The following is a 22,375-nucleotide window of genomic DNA, read 5'->3' on the forward strand; positions in this document are numbered from 1 at the left end:
CGGCTGCCAGAAAGCAAAATGAAGGTTGCAGTACCAGACCTGTGCTCAGAGTGGCCTGAGCCTTATTCGTGGGCGGAGCTGCGTAATAGGAGGACGTGTTAGGGACCACATCAGCTGGGGATTTTGTGTAGTGCTGATTTTCATGTCTGACTCTCGCTTTTTCTGGTGTGCTCCTGGTTTCTTCACAGGTTTTATGTGTTTATTACAAATGAGACTTTCCTGGTGGTGATGTTCTTTATCCCCTGAACAGACATTCAGAAGCTGCTTTTGATAAAAAAAAAAAAAAAAAAAAAAAAAGCATTGACTTTTTTTTCTTGGGGCCATAGGGTGGACTAATGAAGTTTGGCGTGTCAGCTTTTGTTTTGTGTTTGCTATAAACAATAATTTTTGTGTCCCACAAGGAACAAAGCAAGGCACTTTGAAAAATTTTTAAATTTTGTTTATTTTTTTACAATTAAGCCGCATTTATTTCACCGCCTTAAGGTAAACCTAGATGGGAGACACACAGTCCTCAAGGGCAACCTTCCCCTGCTCCGTGGCGTCTTTTGTTGGGGGAAACCTCAGATTCTGTGCTTCTTTTCTTCTGCTTCAAAGAGACAACTTTTTTTTTTTTTTTTTTTTTTTTTTTTTTTTGGTTTTTCGAGACAGAGTTTCTCTGTGTAGCCTTGGCCATCCTGGACTCACTTTGTAGACCAGGCTGGCCTCGAACTCACAGCGATCCGCCTGCCTCTGCCTCCCGAGTGCTGGGATTAAAGGCATGCGCCACCACGCCCGGCCAAAGAGACAACTTTTGATTGTAAATTTTATTTTATGTTTATGAGTGCTCTATTTGCATGTACACCTGCAGGCCAGAAGAGAACATTAGATCACATTATAGATGGTTGTGAGCCTCCTTGTGTTTTCCAGGAATTGAGCTTAGGTGCTTTTGACCTCTGAGCCTTCTCTCCAGGGCCCCCACCCCCTTTATTGTTTGAGACAAAGTTGAGGCCTTGGCTGTCCTGGACTTGCTTTGTAAGCCAGGCTGGCCTTGAATTTACAGGGATCCACCTGTCTCTGCCTCTCTTTAGGGCTGGGATTAATGGCACAAACCACCACACCTGGCTGCAAGGCACTTTCTACTTGTAAAAATGGTGTCTGAGGATCCAAACCAGGATGGGTTTGATTGTTGTTGGGGTAGGTGAAACTTAAATAGAGAAAGGTATCCACGTTGCCCAGTGCACTGGGGCCTGAGGTTGCTAGGTCTATTTTTCAGAGATACATTTGGGCAAAGGAGACAGGCTGCCAAAGTACGTTATTAGAAGGGGGTGTGCACTTCCCAATCCTTGTAGAGGCCCAGGTTACGTAACTATTCCTATGCTTGCCTGCCTCAACCTTTAACGCTATTTGCTATTTCAAAACCAAACAAAATCCCCCCCAAAACAAAAAAGAAGATGGCTAGGAACTTCCAGAGTTGGAGAACAAGGACCTTCTGATTAAAGTGTCACCTGAAGAATAAGCAAGCTAAACAGTAAACCCAGAGAAATAAAACCGTAGAACACTAAGGATAAAAACAAAACAACAAAATACCTTCAAAGATTAGACTATCTCCAAATAAACACTAGTTTATTGTTTACATACAGTAAAGTCATCTTTTCAGGAACAAAACAGTCCAGAAGACTGGACTAATGCAGTGTTCAGTAAGATGTCCCCTCTTCAAACCTAGCTACCCTGTAGAGCATCACGAATTCCGTTTAAGGGTGGGGATATGGCTCAGCTGGTAGAATGTTTGCCGGGCTCTAATGAAGGACTCCTGGCTCCCTCCTCAGTATCTCATAAACCCAGGCCTGGTGGCATAGTTTTGCAATTCTACTACTTAGTTAGAGGCAGGAGGATCAGTTCAAGGATCTGTTCTTGGCTACAGTCAGTCTGAGGCTAGCCTAGGCTATTTGAGAGCCCAGCCCCAAAACAAAACCTCATGGAAGCCGAGGCCACCAATCTGGACTATCTTCAATAACCAGCCATGTATAAGTTCTTTTAATTAACTTTATTGAATAGCCAAATTCATAAGTTAGCACAGATCAAACAATTGTTTGCATGGATTACAAATGACTTTTTGTTAAAAAAAAAAACAAAAACAAAACAGGAATAAAACAGTGAAAATTACAATCTGTAAAAAGAAGACCAATCTTGTCTCAACAGCTAAGCAAGACTGAGCACAACACACTAAGGGCAACACACAGCTTTGATTTGAGAACAAGGACTTAATGTTACAATATCATACACCACTTTACAAAATTAGATTTTCTATGTAAGGATTGTGTTTCTAATAGTTAAAACTGTGAAATCACATTTGGTGGTCCCCTACATAAGAGCTGTTATGCATCTCTGATTAGAAGAAGTAAATCTTTTAATTATTGCAAAACAGTCTATTAGACTTAATACATCACATTAAATTAAAATATATGCAAGCTAAAGTAAATGGCACTACTATAGTGACTATTAGTATGTCAGACTTACAGAAACATTATTTTAAAAATTCTAGAAATTAGAAAAATAGAGTACTTTTTATGGTAGAACTGCCATGCTCAGATTTATATATCAAGATTGCCCTTGTCTGTTACTTCAGTAGTTGTAGATCTATAGAAAATTCAAGGAACTTTCATAATTTACAACTACAATAAAAAAAGTATGGCATAGTGTAAAGATTAGTTGCTTTACATCAGAAAGTAATACAGAATGGTAGGACGGGTAGTGTCTTACTGTAAAAAAAAAAAAAAAAAAAGTCAAACTAAAAAACACATTCAATATAGCAAAAAAAATTATATCAATATTCCACAAATATTTATTCTCTTATCTGGAGAACAAAAATGATGAACACTAAATAGTTATGTTTTTATGACTGTTATAAAATTACTCTGGATTGCACATTACATAATATCTAAAATAAAATTTAAAAGTAAATCGTGAAATATACCACCCAAGCAGGCGCTAATAAGGGTCAGACTCACTCAGGGAAGGCACAAGGAAGGTTTCCCTAGGAGTACAACATTTCCCTCTGGAAGATTCCTTACTACAAAGAAAGAACCTACAAATACCAACATTTAAAAAAATCACACAAAGAAGAAAATTTTAGTTCATTTAAAGGAACATCAGTACATAATGGTTTAAAAGGAGAAATTATATAAATTTAATGGATTATAGTTTGAAAATTGCTTCTTAATAAATGAAGCATTTTTCAAGAAAAAAAGTCAATTCAGTATACTATATGTACACTGAAACAAAACAATTTTTTCTTTTTTTGGTTTCTTGAGACAGGTTCTCTGTGTAGCCTTGGATGCCCTGAACTCGCTTTGTAGACCAGGCTGGCCTTGAATTCAGAGATCCTCCTGATTCTGCTTCCCAGAGTGCTGGGATTACAGGGATGTACCACCACGCCCGGCTACAAAATAATTTTGAATTGCTTTTTTGAGACATAGTCTGGCTGGTCTGGCACTTGCTGTGTAGCCCAGGCTAGAAATTCTCCTAGCTTAGTGTCTCAAGTACCAGGGTTAGGGTAGGTCATCATGTCTGGCTTGGAGTTAATTAAGGAAAGAACCCTAACCCTGTTATTCTCACAAAGCGGTTACTCTGAAGCAGCTGGCAAGCAGCAGCTGTACATTCCAGGGACCCACTGCTTCTCTTCCCAGAAGTTAAAGTCAGCTCCTGTGGTGTAAACCTGAAGTTACTATTTCATTGGTGATGACGTGAGACTGTAAACAAATTTCTAACCTATGAAAACAAACAAATCTCTCCATCAAGTATTACAGACAAACATCATTGAAGAAGTTCTTACAAGACAAATGAACCTGTGAAAACTGAGCCAAACTCTTTTAAAAACACGTCACAGCACTTTAAATACACATGGACTATTTACCGATTTGTAAACAAAAGCCACCCGACAGCTTGACTATACTAGTTCTCTAACTGAATCAAAATAAGCAGTCTTTAGAGCATGTTAAAACCAAGTTTCTTTCATACTTTAATGTGACGGATCTGTACACTCTTAACACCCACCACTCAAGCAGCAGCATTCATGCTTTGCAGGCTTTAACATCCCAGACATATGAGCGGCTTCCGATTTAATTATTAAACTCCTTAAAGAAACGTATGCATTCTGAGATTGCATTTATGGAGCCTTTAACTTCTTGCACTCTCATTTGCCAAAATAACATTTTAACTCTTTATCAATCACAGCAGAAATATACCAAAACTAAAACAAAAAACCACAAACAAACCAAAAAGCCCACTCAGCGAATCAAGATAACCAAAATTCCCAGCTCCTATTATCATTGCCAGTCCTAATATACTTATAAAGACAGCTCAAATTCTATTCATGGCAGAATGAAACAGCAGAAACCACCTATTACAGTTTTCAACTCAAATTAAAGTGACTTTGTTCAAGTAGAGAGAATACTGACAGACTTTAAAGCTTGATAATCTATATTCTTCCCAGGGAAGATCAGAGCTAGTTTACTGCAGTTAACATGATTCTTTTCCTTCCTTAAAAAGAAGTGGTGTGCGTGGGGGAAAAACAAGTATGTAAAGGGAATAGATTCCAGCTTTTCTACAGTCTACTGATTTTTGCATTTTCCAATTTAGAAAAGATCATTATTGATAGATTTGAAACTTCCCTGCAACACTTAGTCTTGTGAGGGCCTTAAATGTAGCAGCCAAAAACTTGAGAGAGAGAGAGAGAGAGACAGAGAGACAGAGAGAGAGAGAGAGAGAGAGAGAGAGAGAGAGAGAGAGAGAGAAAGAAATGCAGAACACAGAAGTCTTTATTTTATAAAATGTACTTTGCCTCTGCAATATTGTTTCATCTCAATCCAAAACAACTCAAACATTATTGGCAGCAAAGGAAAAAACAAAAGACTTCAAAGTGTGTAGACATCTATTTTGATTTGAAAAGTACAGTATTTTGGAGTCGCACATGTGACTCTCTGCTGTGGTCCTTTATTTGCTGTATTTGTTGAAATCACAGTGAAACATCTCCGTTATCACATTTGTTCACAATCTTAAGGAGGGAAGGAAGGTACTGCATTCTCAGGAGATGTGCACGGGGCCCCTCAGCAGCCCAGGGCGTGTCACTTGTTCACTTGCTGCTGTATGTGCAAGAGGAACTCGTAGTACGACAGTGCGGACTCCGTCCTGTCCTCTACCAGCTTCTGGAGGAAGGCTGCTTTCATCAGGCTCTCCTCCCTTAGAAAGAAAGGCACAACATTCACGCACGCCACATAGAGGAGAATAAACCAGTCTTTTCATAGGCTGTTGACTTACTGTGGTGGCATGAATAGCTAGCTACATCTAGGGGCTGGAGAGATGGCTCAGCAGTTTAAAGAACTTGCTCCTTATAAGGGATCGAAACTCATTTTGTTTCTAGCACCTACATGGTGGCTCACAACTGTTTATAAGTCCAGTTCTAGGGGATCCAATGTCCTCTTCTGACCTCCATGGGCACCAGGTATGCATGTGGTGCACATATATCCACATAGGCAAAATATCTATATATATAAGAAAATGAATGTAAAAACAAAAGTTGTCTGGAAGTTTCTCTGAGAATACTTGGCTGACATGTAAGGAATGTTTGCTATCTAGGAAAGTCACAACTTAGGGAGAATCTACTGATATTTTTATTAGCAAGTTTATCAAAAGTTTAGCACTTTTAATAACTGGTTATTATGTATAGTTTATGATTATTGAAAATAATTGCAATTTTCTTTTTCTTTCTTTTGTTTTTGTTTGTTTGGTTTTTCAAGAAAGGGTTTCTCTGTATAGCCTTGGCTGTCCTGGACTTGTTTTGTAGACCAGACATGTCAGGAAATCACAGAGATCCCCTGCCTCTGTCTCCCAAGTGCTAGGATTAAGGCATATGACACCACGCCTGGCTACATTTCCTTTTTTCAAGATTTATTTATTAGGTACACAGTGCTCTGCCTGCATGTACATCTGCAGGCCAAAAGAGGGCACCAGATCACATTAGAGATGGTTGTGAGTCACCATGTGGTTGCTTGGAATTGAATTCAGGACCTCTGGAAGAGCAGCCAGTGCTCTTAACCTCTGAGCCATCTCTCCAGCCCCCGGCATTTTATTTTTCTATATTCTTTTTACTTGGTTGAGACAGGGTCTCATGTAGTGCAGGCTGGCTTTGAATTCATTCCAGCTGAGGATGAACAGAAACTGATCCTCCTGCCTCCACCTTTGGAATGCTGGGATCACAACCATGTGTTACCATGTACTGTTTTATATTATGTTGGGACTGAACCCAGAATATGCTACACAAGACTCTACTAACTGCCGGGGTCAGTGGTGGCACACGCCTTTAATCACAGCATGGGAGGCCGAGGCAGGCAGATCTCTGAGGTCAAGACCAGCCTGGTCTACAGAGCTAGTTCCAGGACTTTTTGTTTGTCTCAAAAACAAACAAAAAGATTCTACCAACTAAGTTACTTTGACATACTCTTCTATGTTCTTTTAAAAGGTTTATTTACAAATTAGGTCATATACACACTATGACTGAAAACAAGTTCTTGGCCAGGCAGTGGTGGCGCACGCCTTTAATCCCAGCACTTGGGAGGCAGAGGTAGGTGGATCTCTGTGAGTTTGAGGCCAGCCTGGTCTACAGAACGAGTTCCATGACAGCCACAGCTGTTACATGGAGAAACCCTGTTTTTTAAAAAAAAAAAAAAAAAAAAAAAAAGGTCTTGAAAGGCCAGACACTGACACATTAAAAATCTGACTTACCTGATTACATAGAGAATTGGGAAAAATGGCCTCTGTTCTCTAAGCCAGGAGATGAAAGTTATTGTTCTGGCAGATTCTGGTGTATCAAGTTCTGGAAGATCTGTCTGTTAAACAAAACTCCAATTAGCTCTATCATGTACTGTGCAGGCTGTAGCACTCTTCAGACTTTAACACTGTGAATCAGCAATGGTTTTGTTGGACCACAGAGTAAATATTAGGCTTGGAAGTAACTCTGTTTCTGTTGCAAATACTCAGCGTTGCAGCTGCTACACTGAAGCACGTGCACGGGCTGTGTTCCAATAAAGCCACAGTGACAGAACAGGCCCTGGGCCTAATGTGTACAGTCTTGCTCTAGGGAAACCTCTCAGCTCTTCACTTCATACTGAAATTTAGAATCAACCAACTCATCAAGGTGGTTATTAGTAATATGACAGGTTTTTCATTTCATTACTTAAAATACCTATTCATCTAGCCCAGTAATTTTGCTCAAGACAGGGTTTCTCTGTGTAGCCTTGGCTGTCCTGGAATCACTCTGTAGACCAGGCTAGCCTCCAAGTTACAGAGATCCACCTGCTTCTGCCTCCCAAGTTCTGGGATTAAAAGCACGGGTCACCCATGCCTTGCTGACATCTAAGTCTTTCTAAATATATGAATCCTGAGGACTGAGAGATGACTGAGTGGGTAAAGGCACTTGCTACCAAGCCTGGGGACCTGAGTTTGATCTCTGGGACCCACTTAGTACAAGGAATCAATCCCTGAAAGTTGCCTCTGACCTTCACACCTGAGCCTTGACACGCATACCCCAAACTCCCATGAAGAAACAGATATAATAAAAATTTTTAAATAAATACATGAGTGAGTCTTTTAATTACTGCCAAGAATGCAGCAGAGAACCCTCAGTATGAAACTTATTTGATATGTAAAGTGATAAAATAAACATATATTCCAAAGTTGGACACACACTAGCAGTAGGTATTAAAAAAAATTAAACAATTTTAACTTTACAATTTAAAATTATTCAAATGCCATAGAACTTTGTCAGCCTTTTTGTTGTTGTTGCTGTTGTTTTGTTTTTCAAGACAGGGTTTCTCTGTGTAGCCTTGGCTGTCCTGGACTTGCTTCGTAGACCAGGCTGGCCTTAAACTCATAGTGACCCTCCTAAGTGCTGGGATTGTCAGTCTTCTTCTTAATTCCTCTATACGGGCATTTCAATAATATTAATCCAACTGACACTGAAGGTCAGTGGTGGTGGCAGCGGCCTTTAATTCCAGCACTTGGAGGCAGAGGCAGGCAGATTGCTTTGAGTTCAAGGCCAGACTGCTGTACAAAGCAAGTCCAGGACAGGCAAGGCTAACACAGAGAGACCCTGTCAAGGGGGAGAGGGGAAACTGAAAAGAAAAAGAATACTCCCCCCTGCCAAAAAATTAAAAAAATATATTGTGTGTATATATACATGTTTACATGTAGGACAAATGTCACAGTGGATGTGTGGCTGTCAGAGAACATCTTTGTGGAGCTGGTCCTCCCATCCACCTTACATGTGCTCTGAGGCTCAAACTCGGATATGGTCACAGCAACTCACTGTGACCAGAGAAACCCTCTCTTGAAAAACTAAAAGAACAGGGCTGGAGAGATGGCTCAGAGGTTAAGAGCACTGTCTGCTCTTCCAGACATCCTGAGTTCAATTCCCAGCAACCACATGGTGGCTCACAGCCATCTATAATGAGGTCTCGTGTCCTCTTCCGGCATGCAGGCACTCATGTGGGCAGAATACTGTATAAATAATAAATAAATCTTTTTTTTTTGTTTTTGTTTTGTTTTGTTTTTTTGAGACAGGGTCTCTCTGTGTAGCCCTGGCTGTCCTGGACTCTTTGTAGACCAAGCTGGCCTCAAACTCACAGCGATCTGCTTGCCTCTGCCTCCTGAGTGCTGGGAATTCATCACTATGCCCAGGTAATAAATCTTAAAAAAAAAAAAAAAAAATCCCACCCCCAACTCCACCATAAAAAAACCAATGTCATTCTCAGCTGAGTACAGTAGTGCATATCTATATAAAATCCTAGTAACTGGGTGGCTGGGGCACCATAATTTTGGGGTCAACATGGATTACAGAGTAAGACCTATCTCAAAAACAAAACCAATCAAACGAAACACACACAAACACTCGTGCATGCAGGCACACACTATATTCAATATTCCATTCTTAGAAAAACAGATAGGGCTAGGACACCTTTGGCCTATCAAAAAACTGAGGAAAGAGGCTAAGATGGCGGCTCAGCAGTTAAGAGCACATATTGCTCTTGCAGAGAAGCTGGGTTTAGTTTCCATCACCCAGATGTAGCTCACAGCATCTATGTTCAGTTCCAGGGACCCAACACCTTGTTCTAACCTCCACAGGCACCAAATATGCATGTAGTACACTTATTTACATGCAAGCAAAACATTCATACACATGAAACAAAAACAACCCCAAGGCTAACCAAAATACTATTAGAAGACAAAATGAGCCAGGTGTGGTGGCTCAAGAGATAGAATTTGAGGCCAGCCAGAGGTACTTAGTGAGACCATTTCTTTCTTTCTTTCTTTCTTTCTTTCTTTCTTTCTTTCTTTTAAATCCTTATTAAGATTTTTTTTGCCAGGCATGGTGGAGCACGCCTTTAATCCCAGCACTCGGGAGGCAGAGGCTAGTGGATCGATGTGAGTTCGAGGCCAGCCTGATCTACAAAGTAAGTCCAGGACAGCCAAGGCAACACAGAGAAACCCTGTCTCAAAAACAAAAAAACAAACAAACAAACAAACAAAAAAAAAGATTTTTTTGTTTGTTTGTTTCTTTGTTTTTTGAGACAAGGTTTCTCTGTGTAATAGCTCTGGCTGTCCTGGAACTCTTTTTTTTTTTTTTTTTTAGATTTATTTACTTATTATGTATACAGTGTTCTGCCTGCATGTTAAGTTGCAGGCCAGAAGAGGGTACCAGATAGTATCATAGAAGGTTGTGAGCCATCATGTGGTTGCTGGGAACTGCACTCATGACCTTTGGAAGAGCAGGCAGTGCTCTTAACCTCTGAGACATCTCTCTAGACCCTGGAACTCTCTTTATAGACCAAATTGGCCTCAAGCTCAGAGATCTGCCTGCCTGTTTCCTGAGTGCTAGAATTAAAGGTGTGCACCAGCATGCCTGCTATTTTAAATTTTTAAAAAAGATTTACCCATTTACTTTTTTTTTTTTTCCTTTTCCCCGAGACAGGGTTTCTCTGTGTAGCCTTGGCTGTCCTGTACTCACTTTGTAGACCAGGCTGGCCTCGAACTCATAGTGATCCACCTGCCTCTGCCTCCCAGAGTGCTGGGATTACAGGCGTGCGCCACCATATCCGGCTGAGACCTTTACTTAAAAAGGGAAACAGAAAACAAACCCCAACCAAACAAAAAAGACGAGATGAGCCTGGCACAGTGGTGTGAGGCTGTAGTCCTATCTACCAGAGAGGCTGAGGCATAAGGAACATTTTGAGTCCTTGAGATCATGGGCAAACCTGAGCAACGTAACAAGATCCTGCCCGGAAACACATTCAAGTTAAACCATAAAATGAACACTTGCAGTTGGAAGAGAATACTATCTGTGCAGATATTTACTTTTTGGGAGAAATTTGGAGTACTAACTTCTGATTTAAAAATGGGGTTTATGTTTTATCGTATTTGAAATGTCCTTTAAATCTCCTATGATCACTAACATATAAAGCTTACCATTGTCTGTGGAATTGATGCATAGTTTTGAACTCCCAGAACTTGGCTGAGAAAATTCTGTGCACAGTTTTTTCCAACCCAAAGCATCAGTACCTGCAAACAAGAACACACTGTGTTGAGAGTCACAGCCTAATAGTGGGTCTGACACTTTTTTGTTGTTGTGCTGGGATTAAAGGTGTGCCCCACCACTGGCAGGCTAGAGTCTGACACGTTCCCCCACCCCCAAGACAGGGTTTCTCTGTGTAGCCTTGGCTGTCCTGGACTTGCTTTGTAGACCAGGCTGGCCTCGAACTCAAAGTGATCTGCCTGACTCTGCTGGGATTAAAGGCATGCGCCACCTTGCCCGGCAAATCTGACACTTTTACCACTGGTTGTTTTAAAAAGTCAAAGGATAAGCACACTTAGTGAGACAGTGCAGAAACCTGCTGCACGTTGTGAAAGGCGAGGTGGATGGGAGAATGGCCAGTGCTAACATACAGATTAAAGGAAGGCAACTACTAAGGATGCTCAGCTGATCACTGAGCTCATCAGGGCGAGCCAATCCACTCACTGAGCCTGCATCCATGAGGAATGCTCCATCTCTGCTCAATTTCTCCACTGAGAGCTGAAGAATGGGGGGCTGAGGTATGGTTCTGTCATTGATGTTGAGAGCTCCCTGAAGAAGGAAGCAAAGAATGAGGTTTCTAGATACAGGTTAACACAGAGACGCACATGCATAAACACATATGGCATGTGTTCACATGTACCTAGGTGCACGGGCATGTATGTCTGCACCTGTGCACAGGCACAAAATTGAAGAATTGATGTTGGGCATCTTTTACTTTATCAAGGCAGCCTTTATTCCAGATAATTTAGCTAGACAGCTTGTCTTAGGGATCTCTGCCTCTGCCTTCCGAGGGATGGAATTACAGGTGGCTGTCATGGCTGCTTGCTTTTTGTGTGATTCTGAACTCTGGTCCTCATGCTGCCACAATGATCATTTTATTCTTTGAGCCAAATCCCCAGCCTCAGTACTTTTTTGTAGAAAGAGTCTGATATAGCCCAGGCTGGCCTCAAACCTTTTATGTAGCTGAACTCTTGATCATCCTGCCCTCTCCTCTAAGTGCTAAAATTACTGGCATAGGGTACCATGCCCAGCTCTCCAGAGCCACAGTTAAACAACAAATAAAATTAAATGAATTTGACTTCTGAGAGTTTGGACACTAATTATTCAAATCAATTACGTAATAATAAAGATGGAAGGCGTATATTAAACAAAGCCACTGTGACTCTAATAATTGAAATTAAATTCTGATTGTGTTTATTTCTTGTGTGTGTAGCCAGAACTTAATGGTAGGTGTCATTCTCCACATTATTATTAGGTTTTCTGAGACAGGGTTTCTCTGTGTAGTCTTGGCTGTCCTGGACTTGTTTTGTAGACCAGGCTGGTCTTGAACGCACAGAGATCCTCCTGCCTCTGCCTCCTGAGTGCTGGTCCACCTTATTCTTTGAAACAAGCTCTCGATGAACCCCGAGCTGTTGGCCCAGTCAGCTGGCTAGGCAGCAGGTCCCAGGGATCCTGCTGCTTCTGTTTCCCCAGGGCTGGGGTTACAGCCCCATGCTGTCATATTCTGCTTCTAAATGGGGCTGGGAAACTAACTCAGATCCTCCTGCCTGTGCAGCAGCAAGTACTTTACCAATAAATCACCCCCCTAGCATCCCATCTTCTGTTTTTTGAGACCAGATTGTTAGGTACAGGCTGGCTGCCAGCTCCGTATGTAGCTAAAGATAACCTTGAATTTCTTTCCTAACCCTCCTGCTTCCACAGCCCAAGTGTGGGGACTGCAGGTGTGAGCCGCCATACTGAGCTACTGCAGGGCTGAGAAGTGAACCCAGGTTTCATGCATGCTGGGCAAGCATTCTACCATCTCCTATTTGTTGGTTTTGAGAGAGCATCTCCTGTTGGCCAGGGAGGCCTGGACCGCCCTTTATACCTGGGGCTGGCCTTGAAATCCTGGTCTAGTTTGCAAGTGCTAAGATTATAGATAAGTGCCACCAAGCTCGGCTTCCCATCAGTTCCTGCCCTAACTTTTCTGATGATGAACTATGGAATATAAGCTGAAATAAACCTTTTCCTCCAGGTTGCCTTGGGTCCTGGTGCTTTATCTCAGCAACAAAAACTCTGAGACACCTTCTATAGTGTATATGTAACTTATCTTTGAATCTCAAATTAGAGGAGAGAATTTGTCTTAGAAAACTTAAAGTCACTATTTTCAAGAACTTCCCTGAAAATCAAAGTTTCTTTCATAAAACAAAGAAACAAGGAATTAGGCAGCAAGCTCTCATAGCTGTACTGAATATAGCGAAGCTTTAACAATTTCCAGGAACAGCCACAGAACAGGGAGTTAGTCTTACCTCATCTGAGAGGTTGTCAACTCTGTACAAACTGGGGTGTGTTGTGCGCATAAGGTGAACCAACGGCTGGTTTTTCACTTGACACATGGCAAAAATTCGTTCATCTAGGCGTGCATTTGTCCCAGTCTGGAAAGACTTCTGTAACAAAACAAAATCCACACCCCCCCGAACAAAACCATTTAAAGAAAAAGAGGTTTGTAAATGTCAGCTGCTGAAAGATTATCTTCAGACAAAACTAGCAAATTCACCATAAACTATTCCTTGAAAATATCTTTTAACAGACAGCCAGGACTACAGGAGAACCCTGTCTTGAAAAACCAAAAAAGAAAATATCTTTTAACAAGTCATGTATTAAATCCCATTGCAGCCTCACCTGAAAGTCTCAACTAGCCAATACCTGCTGAGCCCAGCCCTGCTACCTCACCTCCCTGTCAGTTTCCTTATCGCTAGGCTAGGCCCAACACTGCACAGTGATGGTGAAGGAGCCGAGCAGCGTGGGAAGAGCGGGACATTGGAGACAACAAGATGAAGGTGAACGTGACATACCAGAAACACTGCCCCAAGTGGGCTATGCCTGCTGTGTCAATTAACAGCAGTCACATGTAAAGTCGTTTATTTCACAAAAAGAGAAAGTAAACAACACACCAAAGCAGGATGACATCATGAGTGAGGACAGCAGCACAGGTGTACTGCTGGAGTAGCTGCGTGGAGGCTAGTGAGCTTCTGAGGGGAGGTTGGCAAGTGTTTCGGTTGGTGGAAAGGAGTAAAAAAGGCAGAAGACAATGAATACTCATGAACCAGAACCAAATGCGATTAGAAAGCCTCAGCGTTCACCTCACTACACCAAACTCAGCCTGTCACACTCACTGACGGCTGTGTGCCTGCTGTTGTCTATACTACTGTCCCAAAGAACCCACACCAGCTTTTGTTTGTGAGAAAGAGTTTCTCTGTGTAACAGTCCTGGCTGTACTGGAACTCTCTCTGTAGACGAGGCTGGCCTTGAACTCACAGAAATTTGCCTGCCTCTGCCCCAGACCAGCCTTTTATGCCCAGCACAACTGCATTTGTGAGGCTGCCCTTTAGTCACGGCCCTAGAACATCAGTCCTGTGGGCAGAGTCCAGGCAATTTTGTTTTCTGCCCTCTCTCCATGCCTCCCTCAGCATCCAGCACACAGCAAGCCCTCAGCAGGTGTTGAATGTTGGTGGCACGAAGACTTTGTTGGCACAGCATGAAAAAGATTTTAGTGAAAACCTGTAAGTATTAAATAAACAGGGCCTGGAGAGATGACTCAATGGTCAAGAGCATTGGTTGGTCTTGCAGAGGACCCAGATTCAGCTCCCAGCACCCACACAGTGGCTCACAACCACCCCTAACTCCAGTGTCAGATTCAGCTCCTAGCACCCGCACAGTGGCTCACAACCACCCCTAACTCCAGTGTCAGATTCAGCTCCCAGCACCCACACAGTGGCTCACAACCACCCCTAACTCCAGTGTCAGAAGAGTGACGTCTTCTTCACAGGCACCAGGCATACATGCAAGCAAAACACCCAGACATATAAAATAAACAAACCCAAACCAAAATAGAAAGCAAATACCCGCTGCATCTTACAGTTACAGGGCAGTGATTCACTAAAACCTTCTTCATTAGCGGGTGGGGGGTGGGTGGGAGGGATGGAGTGGGGGTGGAGGTGTGTGTGGGAGGTGCGCACGCCTGTAATCCCAGCACTCAGGAGGCAGAGGCAGAAGGATCTCTGTGAGTTTGAGGCCAGCCTGGTCTACAGAATGAGTCCAGGACAACTAGGGCTACACAGAGAAAGCATGTTTCAGAAGAAAAAAACCCAAAAAAAACCCAGAAAGCCTTTTTATTTATTGAGTGTTTCTTACATACTAGGTGTTAGGATTAAATAATAAATAAAAAAGACAAAAATCTTTGTGTTCATGGTTTACTTCCTAAAAAGGGGGAACTAGGGCCAGGAGTGGTGGTACACACCTTTAATCCCAGCACTCAGAGGCAGAGGTAGGAGGATCTCTGTGAGTTAGAGGCCAGCCTGGTCTACAAAGAGAAGACTAACCAAGGCTACACAGAGAAACCCTGTCTCAAAAAACCAAAAAATAAATAGATAACGCTGGGTTGAACAGTGCACTCAGAAGGCCAAGGCCAGTGGGTCTCGAACTGTGAGCTCAAAGCCAGCCTGGACTATAAACGGAGTTCTAGGACAGCGAGGGCTACATAATGAGACCCGTCTCATCAACAAAAGGAAAAATAATAAGCAAATTATGTGTATGAAAGGGAAATCAAGGAGGGCAGGCCATTAAAAAAAAAGCTTCCAAGAGAAGATCTTGAATTGTTAAATGTTAAAATTGAAATACTTGCTGGGCATTAAAATTTAAATACTTGCTGGGTGTGATGGTGCACGCCTTTAATGCCAGCACTCAAGAGGCAGAGGCAGGTGGATCACTGTGAGTTCCAGGCCAGCCTGATCTACAGAGTGAGTCCATGATGGCCAAGATAACATAGAGAAACCCTGTCTCGAAAAACCAAAAAATAAATAAATACTTCTGTAACTTGCATTAAAGAAGCTAGAACTGGGCCAGCAAGATGACTCAGCAGAAAGATGCATCTGTGACCTCCAAATGCATGTTAGGGCATGCACACACCACTCCCACACACACCGTGCACACACCACTCCCAAACACACCGTGCACACACCACTCCCACACACACCGTGCACACACCACCCCCACACACACCGTGCACACACCACTCCCAAACACACCGTGCACACACCACTCCCACACACACCGTGCACACACCACCCCCACACACACCGTGCACACACCACTCCCACACACACCGTGCACACACCACTCCCACACACACCGTGCACACACCACCCCCACACACACCGTGCACACACCACCCCCACACACACCGTGCACACACCACCCCCCCACACACCGTGCACACACCACCCCCCCACACACCGTGCACACACCACCCCCCCACACACCGTGCACACACCACCCACACACACACCGTTCCCACACCACCCACACACACACCGTTCCCACACACACCGTGCACACACCGTTCCCACACACACCGTGCACACACCGTTCCCACACACACCGTGCACACACCACTCGCACACACACTGTGCACACACCACTTGCCCACACACCGTGCACACACCACTCCCACACACACCGTGCACACACCACTCGCACACACACCGTGCACACACCACTCGCACACACACTGTGCACACGTAAGGTTCCTGTCTAGTTGCTAACACTATCTACCATTCAACCACTATCTCTCTCTCCTTCCGCCCTTCAGTCTCCACCAACTGTCTCTGAGGCCATGGCTTCATTTTTTTCCCCGAGACAGGGTTTCTCTGTGTAGCCCTGGCTGTCCTAGACTCACTTTGTAGACCAGGCTGGCCTCGAACTCACAGAGATCCACCTGCCTCTGCCTCCCGAGTGCTGGGATTACAGGCGTGCGCCACCACGCCCAGCTTCATGGGTTCATTTTTAAGCTTCCGGGATGAGTGAGAACATGCAGTACATGTATGACTTCTTATACTAACAATATAATTTTCAGTTCTTTCTTTAGTTATCATTTAAATTTGTGGTCCTATTACCGAATCCTTGGTGAGTGAGCATCTCTTGTATGTGAGGGATTTGCATTAATTATTCATAAATTTCTTGGGCTATAAATCCCTTCCATGTGCCTGTAAAAGATAGGGTTCTCGTCCTCAGAAAATTTAAACTGGTCTAAAGCTATTTATACAAGGTTTAAGAGTTCACAGAATAAGCTGGGATTGATGGCACACACCTTTAATCCCAGCACTCGGGAGGCAGAGGCAGGTGGATCACTGTGAGTTTGAGGCCAGCCTGGTCTACAAAATGAGTCCAAGACAGCCAAAGCTACACAGAGAAAATCTGTCTTGAAAAAAAACCACACACACACACACACACACACACACACACACAAAATAAAATAAAATAAATAAAAAAATAAAAAAAGAAGAAAGAAAGAAAGAAAAAAGGAGTTCACAGAATAACAAGCTTTTTAACATTCTTACTGAGCTAGTCTGTATTTTCTTACCTGTTTGAGGAGAGCCAACACAAAAAGTGGGAAAAGCCTCAGAGAGAAAGGAACCATGAGGCCTGGCTGCTGGCCACTCAGGACTGAAGAGCGGTAAGCTGAGAGAGAGTCTATGACAGCGTTCACCAGGGCATCCCGGGCATCACTCAGGCTGGCGGTCACTGACCTGTCAACAGCTAGTGAGTGACAGTAGGGACAAAAAGAAACAAGATAGGAGGTTTGTCATTCTTCGAGAAAGAAGAGGTAACACACGCACACACGCACGCACGCATCAGAAGATAGTTTAAAGTGGTGGGTTTTCTTTCCATCATGTGAGTTGAGGGATTGAACTCAGGTAGCCAGGCTTGTTGGCAAATAACTTTACTTATCAAGCCATCTTCTATTGTTGTTGGTTTGTGTTTTTTTTTTCCTTTCCTTTCTTTTCTTTTTTTGGTTTCTCAGTATAACTGGCTGTCCTGGATCAGACTAGCATCAAAACTTGCAGAGATTCACCTGCCTCTGCTTCCAGGTAGTAGGATTAAATGATGCACCTCCACACCCAACACCCTGCCCCAGTGAATTTTCTTCAGAGCAGATTTAAGCAAGGTTATGAAATATGTTTGCTCATAAAAAGTTAAATGAGTTGATCTTGAGATCAGGACAGAATAATGGCCCTGAATATAATTTGGCTATTTTTGTGTTATTATTTATATGAGTCAGTTTTCTCCACATTGACAATAATAAAATCAAAATATAGATCAATTCTAAGAAATAAAGAAAATACTCCACATCCTAAATATCAAATAGTTTAGCCAAGACTTTTTATATATATATAAAAATAAGCAAGCAAAGCTGGGCGTGGTGGCGCATGCCTTTAATCCCAGCCCTCGGGAGGCAGAGGCAGGCGGATCTCTGTGAGTTCGAGGCCAGCCTGGTCTACAAAGTGAGTCCAGGACAGTCAAGGCTACACAGAGAAACCCTGTCTCAAAAAACCATAAAAAAAAAAAAAAAAAAAAAAAATAAGCAAGCAGACTGGAAAGATGGCTCAGAGGTTAAGAGCACTGACTGCTCTTCCAGAGGACCTGAGTTCAATTCCCAGCAACCACATGGTGGCTCACAAACATCTATAATGAGATCTGGTGCCCTCTTCTGATATGCAGGCCTACATGCAGGCAGGACACTGTATACATAATAAATAAATAAATCATAAAAAAAGAAGAAGAAGAAAGAAGAAAAGACACTATGCAAATGCCAAAAATTGTTTTGAAGTTTTAAAAATGATTCATTATCAGTAAATATTTGATCTGTATACATATTCTATACCTATACACATGGGGCTGCATAAAATATTTTTGAGTGTCAGGGAGTCAGTTGTTAAAGGTGCAGGTGTTAGAGGCAGGTGGATCACTGTGAGTTCAAGGCCAGCCTGGTCTACAAAGTGAGTCCAGGACAGCCAAGGCTACACAGAGAAACCCTGTCTCGAAAAACAAAAAAACCAAACCAAAACAAAGGTGCAGATGTTTAAGAAGCCCTCCTTCACAGTTCACTGCCATCTTTTTATCCAAGTTAGAGCTCATAAAGCATATCAGCAACAGTTCCAACAAGTGCTTATATTAAGCATTATATAAGAAATGGCTATTTAAGGGGCTGGAGAGGTGGCTCTACACTTAGGAGCAGTTACTGCTTTTGCAAAGCATCTGCTTGGTAGCTTACAACTATCCTTAACTGTAGGTTCTAGGGGCCCCATGTCCTCTTCTAGACTCCGCAGGTACCAGGCACACAAGTATGCACAGACATATGTGTAGGCAAAACACTTATACACATAAAATAAAAATAATTTTAAAATATATTTTTTAAATCCTAAAAAAACTTTCAGAAGAAAATATAGAAAGGATATTTTTTAAAAATGTGGTTATTTAAGTCCAAAATAGACAAATAAATATAGACAGTTATTTTATGGTAGGTTAAGTTCAGTGAGGGAAGGGACAAGAAGTGGGGAGTGATTGGATATGAATTTTTTTGGGGGGAGGTTTCGAGACAGGGTTTCTCTGTGTAGCCTTGGCTGTCCTGGACTTGCTTTGTAGACCAGGCTGGCCTCTGCCTCCCGAGTGCTGGGATTAAAGGCTTGCATCACCTCGCCTGGCTTGGATGTGAGATTCTTTTCGGGTGATAAAAATGTCTTGAAATTGGGCTGTGATAATGGCTGTACAGTTCTGTAAACATGTTTAAAAAGATAGAATTATACAATTAAATGGATAAAATTTCTATAATACACAATTATACCTCAATAAAGCTATTTACACACACAAAATAGGCACATGAACTGCAGCAGACTTTTTGTTGAAATAAACATAAGCACTCAAATGTCAAACCTCTAAGGTAGCAACTTCAGGTAAGACAAAAATGTATGTGCTTAATTATGCTATGATGTATAAAATATCTAAAGTGAAAACAATTCTTACCCATATTGGCCAATAACCCTGAAATTGCTTGAACATCAGCTCCAAGAAACACTTCATTAAGTGTGGAAACTACTGGCAAACACAGAGTATGGACACGGATTCTTCTTTCACCTTTAGGGGGAAACACAACAGTTTTTTGTTTTTTTAAGGCTACGGTAAAGCCACCGCTTCTTTTTTCTTTTTCTTCTCCACACCCCACCACCCCACCTGCACACGCGGTTTCTCTGTGTAACAGCTCTGGCTGTCCTGGAACTTGCCCTGTAAGGCACGCTGGCCTCGGAACTCACAAAGATCCACCTGCCTCTGCCTCCCAAGGGCTGGGATTAAAGCCATGTGCCACCACCACCCAGCCTTCTTTTTTCAGAGGATAATGTCTCTGTGTTGGCTCCCTCACCATGTGCATTCCAGGGTTTGAATATATGTCACCAGGCTTGATGACAGGCACTTGCTGAGCCACCTGCCAGCTACTAAAATAATTTCTGTTTTAACTTAGAACCAAGAACGTCACATAGAAAGCAGAATACTCTAGAAAGTGTCAGAAAAAAGTTTTATATTTCAACTGTGAAATGCTTCTTGTTCAAATTATTACTAATAGACAGCAGAAATTGTAGCTGGCAGCTGATAATTTGCCTGATTTCTCTCTCTCCCTCTCCTGGACAGGATCAAGATGTAGCCCAGGCAGGCTTCAATTCGTCATCTGACTTCCCTAGCTGCCTAGTGACAGGATTAGAAAGGCACTATAGCTGCTCTAACAGATCCCTTGCCTTTAAAAACGATTAATTTATTTATTTTTATTTATTTAAGTTTAGTTTTTGGTTTTTTAAGACAGGGTTTCTCTGTGTAGCCTTGGCTGTCCTGGACTTGCTTTGTAGACCAGGCTAGCCTCGAACTCAGGGCTCCACCTGCCTCTGCCTTCCGAGTGCTAGGATTACAGGTGTGTGCCACCATTATCTGATGATTTATTTATTTTTGAGTGTTTTGCCTCATGTATGTCTGTGTGCCATGTTCATGCTTGGTGCCACAAAAGATTGGCTCACTCCCTTGGAACTTGAGTTACAAATGGTTGTGAGCTGCCATGTGGGTGCTGGGAACAGAATGTGGGTCCTCTGGAAGAATAATCAGTGCTCTTAAGTGCTGAGCCACCTCTCTAGCACCAATTTCATAGATATTAAAAAAATATTTTTAGGCTTTTTTTTTTTTTTTTTTTTAGTTCTTTAAACTTGCCTATTTTTATTTCTGTGCATTGGTGTTTTGTCTGCAAGCATGCCTGTGTGAGGGTGTCTGAGCCCCTGGAACTGAAATTAGGGACAACTGTGAGCTGCCATGTGGGTGCTGGGAATTGAACCCCAGTCCTCTGAAAGAGCCGCCAGTGCTCATAACCACCGAGCCATCTTTCCAGCCCCGTGTATGAATATTTACCTGCATGTATACATGTGTACTATGTGCATGCCTGCTTGCCAAGAGCCATTGTCTTGGGGAAGTTCAGTAGGCATGTGGGTTTTCTGGAAGGTATTCCAGTATTTTGTAAAGTCTAGACTGTGATTCACCCCAGAAATGCTTCTAGCCTCTGACACCCCTTTTTCTCTGTGCTGCTGCATCTCTCAAAAATCTGGTATGGTGTGAACCTTCCCTCTCTGGGTATTCACCCACACTGATTGAACACCCCTCCTATGGATCTTTATGAAGACGCACTGCTGATATTGGGATTTCAACAATTTTATAAGTTAATAAGTTAATAGAAACTTTTCAGTCGGGTGTGGTGGCCACACCTTTAATCCCAGCACTCAGGAGGTAGAGGCAGGCTGACCTCTGTGAGTTTGAGGCTAGCCTGGTATACACAGAGAAACCTTGTCTTGGAAGACCAAAATAAAATAAAATAAAATAAAAAATAAGCAGCCGGGCGTGGTGGCGCACGCCTTTAATCCCAGCACTCGGGAGGCAGAGGCAGGTGGATCGCTGTGAGTTCGAGGCCAGCCTGGTCTACAAAGTGAGTCCAGGATGGCCAAGGCTACACAGAGAAACCTTGTCTCGAAAAACCAAAAATAAATAAATAAATCTATCTATCTATCTATCTATCAATCTATCTATCTCTCAAGTGTCCATGTCTTTTGGGCTAAATAAAACTACTGTAATAATTTTAGGCCCCTAGTAATAAACATTAGTAGCCATATTTATTATTTTCTACAATAAACTTTAAAAGAATCACTGTTATTTTTATTTATGTGTGTATATATGTGTGCCACATGTCTGTGCATATCTATAAAAGCCAAAAGAAGATCCATAGGCAGTTGTGAGCTGCCCCACACAGGGGCTCGGGACTGAAATCGGAGTTCTCTGGAAGAGCAAGAGGCACTGTTAACCACTAAGTCATCTTTTTAGCCTAGAGAGAATTGTTTGTTTGCTTGTGTGACACAGGGCTTCTCTGTGTAGCTCTGACTGTCTGGAACTCACTGTGTAGACCATGCTGTCTTTGAACTCACAGAAATCTGCCTGCCTCTGCCTCCCAACTACTGGGATTAAAGGTGTGTACCACTACAACTGGCAGCAATAAGGTTTTTATGATTACAAATAATCTGTTGGCTCAACAGAAACCAGTTAATTGAAGAAGAGAGTACCATAAGCCATAAAGACAGCAACACACTAGAAAGCCTCCTCTATCCTTATACTCTGTGCTTAGGCAGTCATGTCCTGTACATTCACACATCTGCTGACAGGCTAGGTCTCAGCTGGGTGCAGTGGCCCAGGCAGGTGGCTCTCAGTGAGTCTTAGGCTAGCCTAGTCTACACAGCTAGTTTCAGGCCAGTCAGAACAGAGCTACGGAGACCTTGTCTCAAAAAATTTAAAAGAGAAGGCATCATTGTGCGCGTGTGTATGTGTACGTGTGTGTGTGTATGTGTGTGTGTGTGGGGGGGGGGAGAGGAGATAAATGCA

General features: G+C 42.6%; 1 protein-coding gene across 1 annotated transcript in view; it reads right to left on the bottom strand.

Moving 5' to 3' along the window:
• Positions 1 to 4,594: 4,594 nt before the first annotated feature.
• Positions 4,595 to 22,375, bottom strand: part of Sec24a (SEC24 homolog A, COPII coat complex component) — a 59,335-nt gene continuing 41,554 nt past the window's right edge. The window contains exons 17-23 of the mRNA XM_051168482.1: positions 19,445 to 19,555; positions 17,004 to 17,179; positions 12,892 to 13,029; positions 11,048 to 11,152; positions 10,498 to 10,590; positions 6,760 to 6,863; positions 4,595 to 5,217 (exon numbers count right to left, since the gene is read on the bottom strand). Of these exons, the coding sequence (XP_051024439.1) occupies positions 5,103 to 5,217; positions 6,760 to 6,863; positions 10,498 to 10,590; positions 11,048 to 11,152; positions 12,892 to 13,029; positions 17,004 to 17,179; positions 19,445 to 19,555 (842 nt within the window). The 3' untranslated portion in view covers positions 4,595 to 5,102. The remainder of the gene's footprint in view (positions 5,218 to 6,759; positions 6,864 to 10,497; positions 10,591 to 11,047; positions 11,153 to 12,891; positions 13,030 to 17,003; positions 17,180 to 19,444; positions 19,556 to 22,375) is intronic.

The sequence above is a fragment of the Acomys russatus genome, chromosome 25 (genome assembly GCF_903995435.1).
Source record: "Acomys russatus chromosome 25, mAcoRus1.1, whole genome shotgun sequence".
NCBI lineage: Eukaryota > Metazoa > Chordata > Mammalia > Rodentia > Muridae > Acomys > Acomys russatus.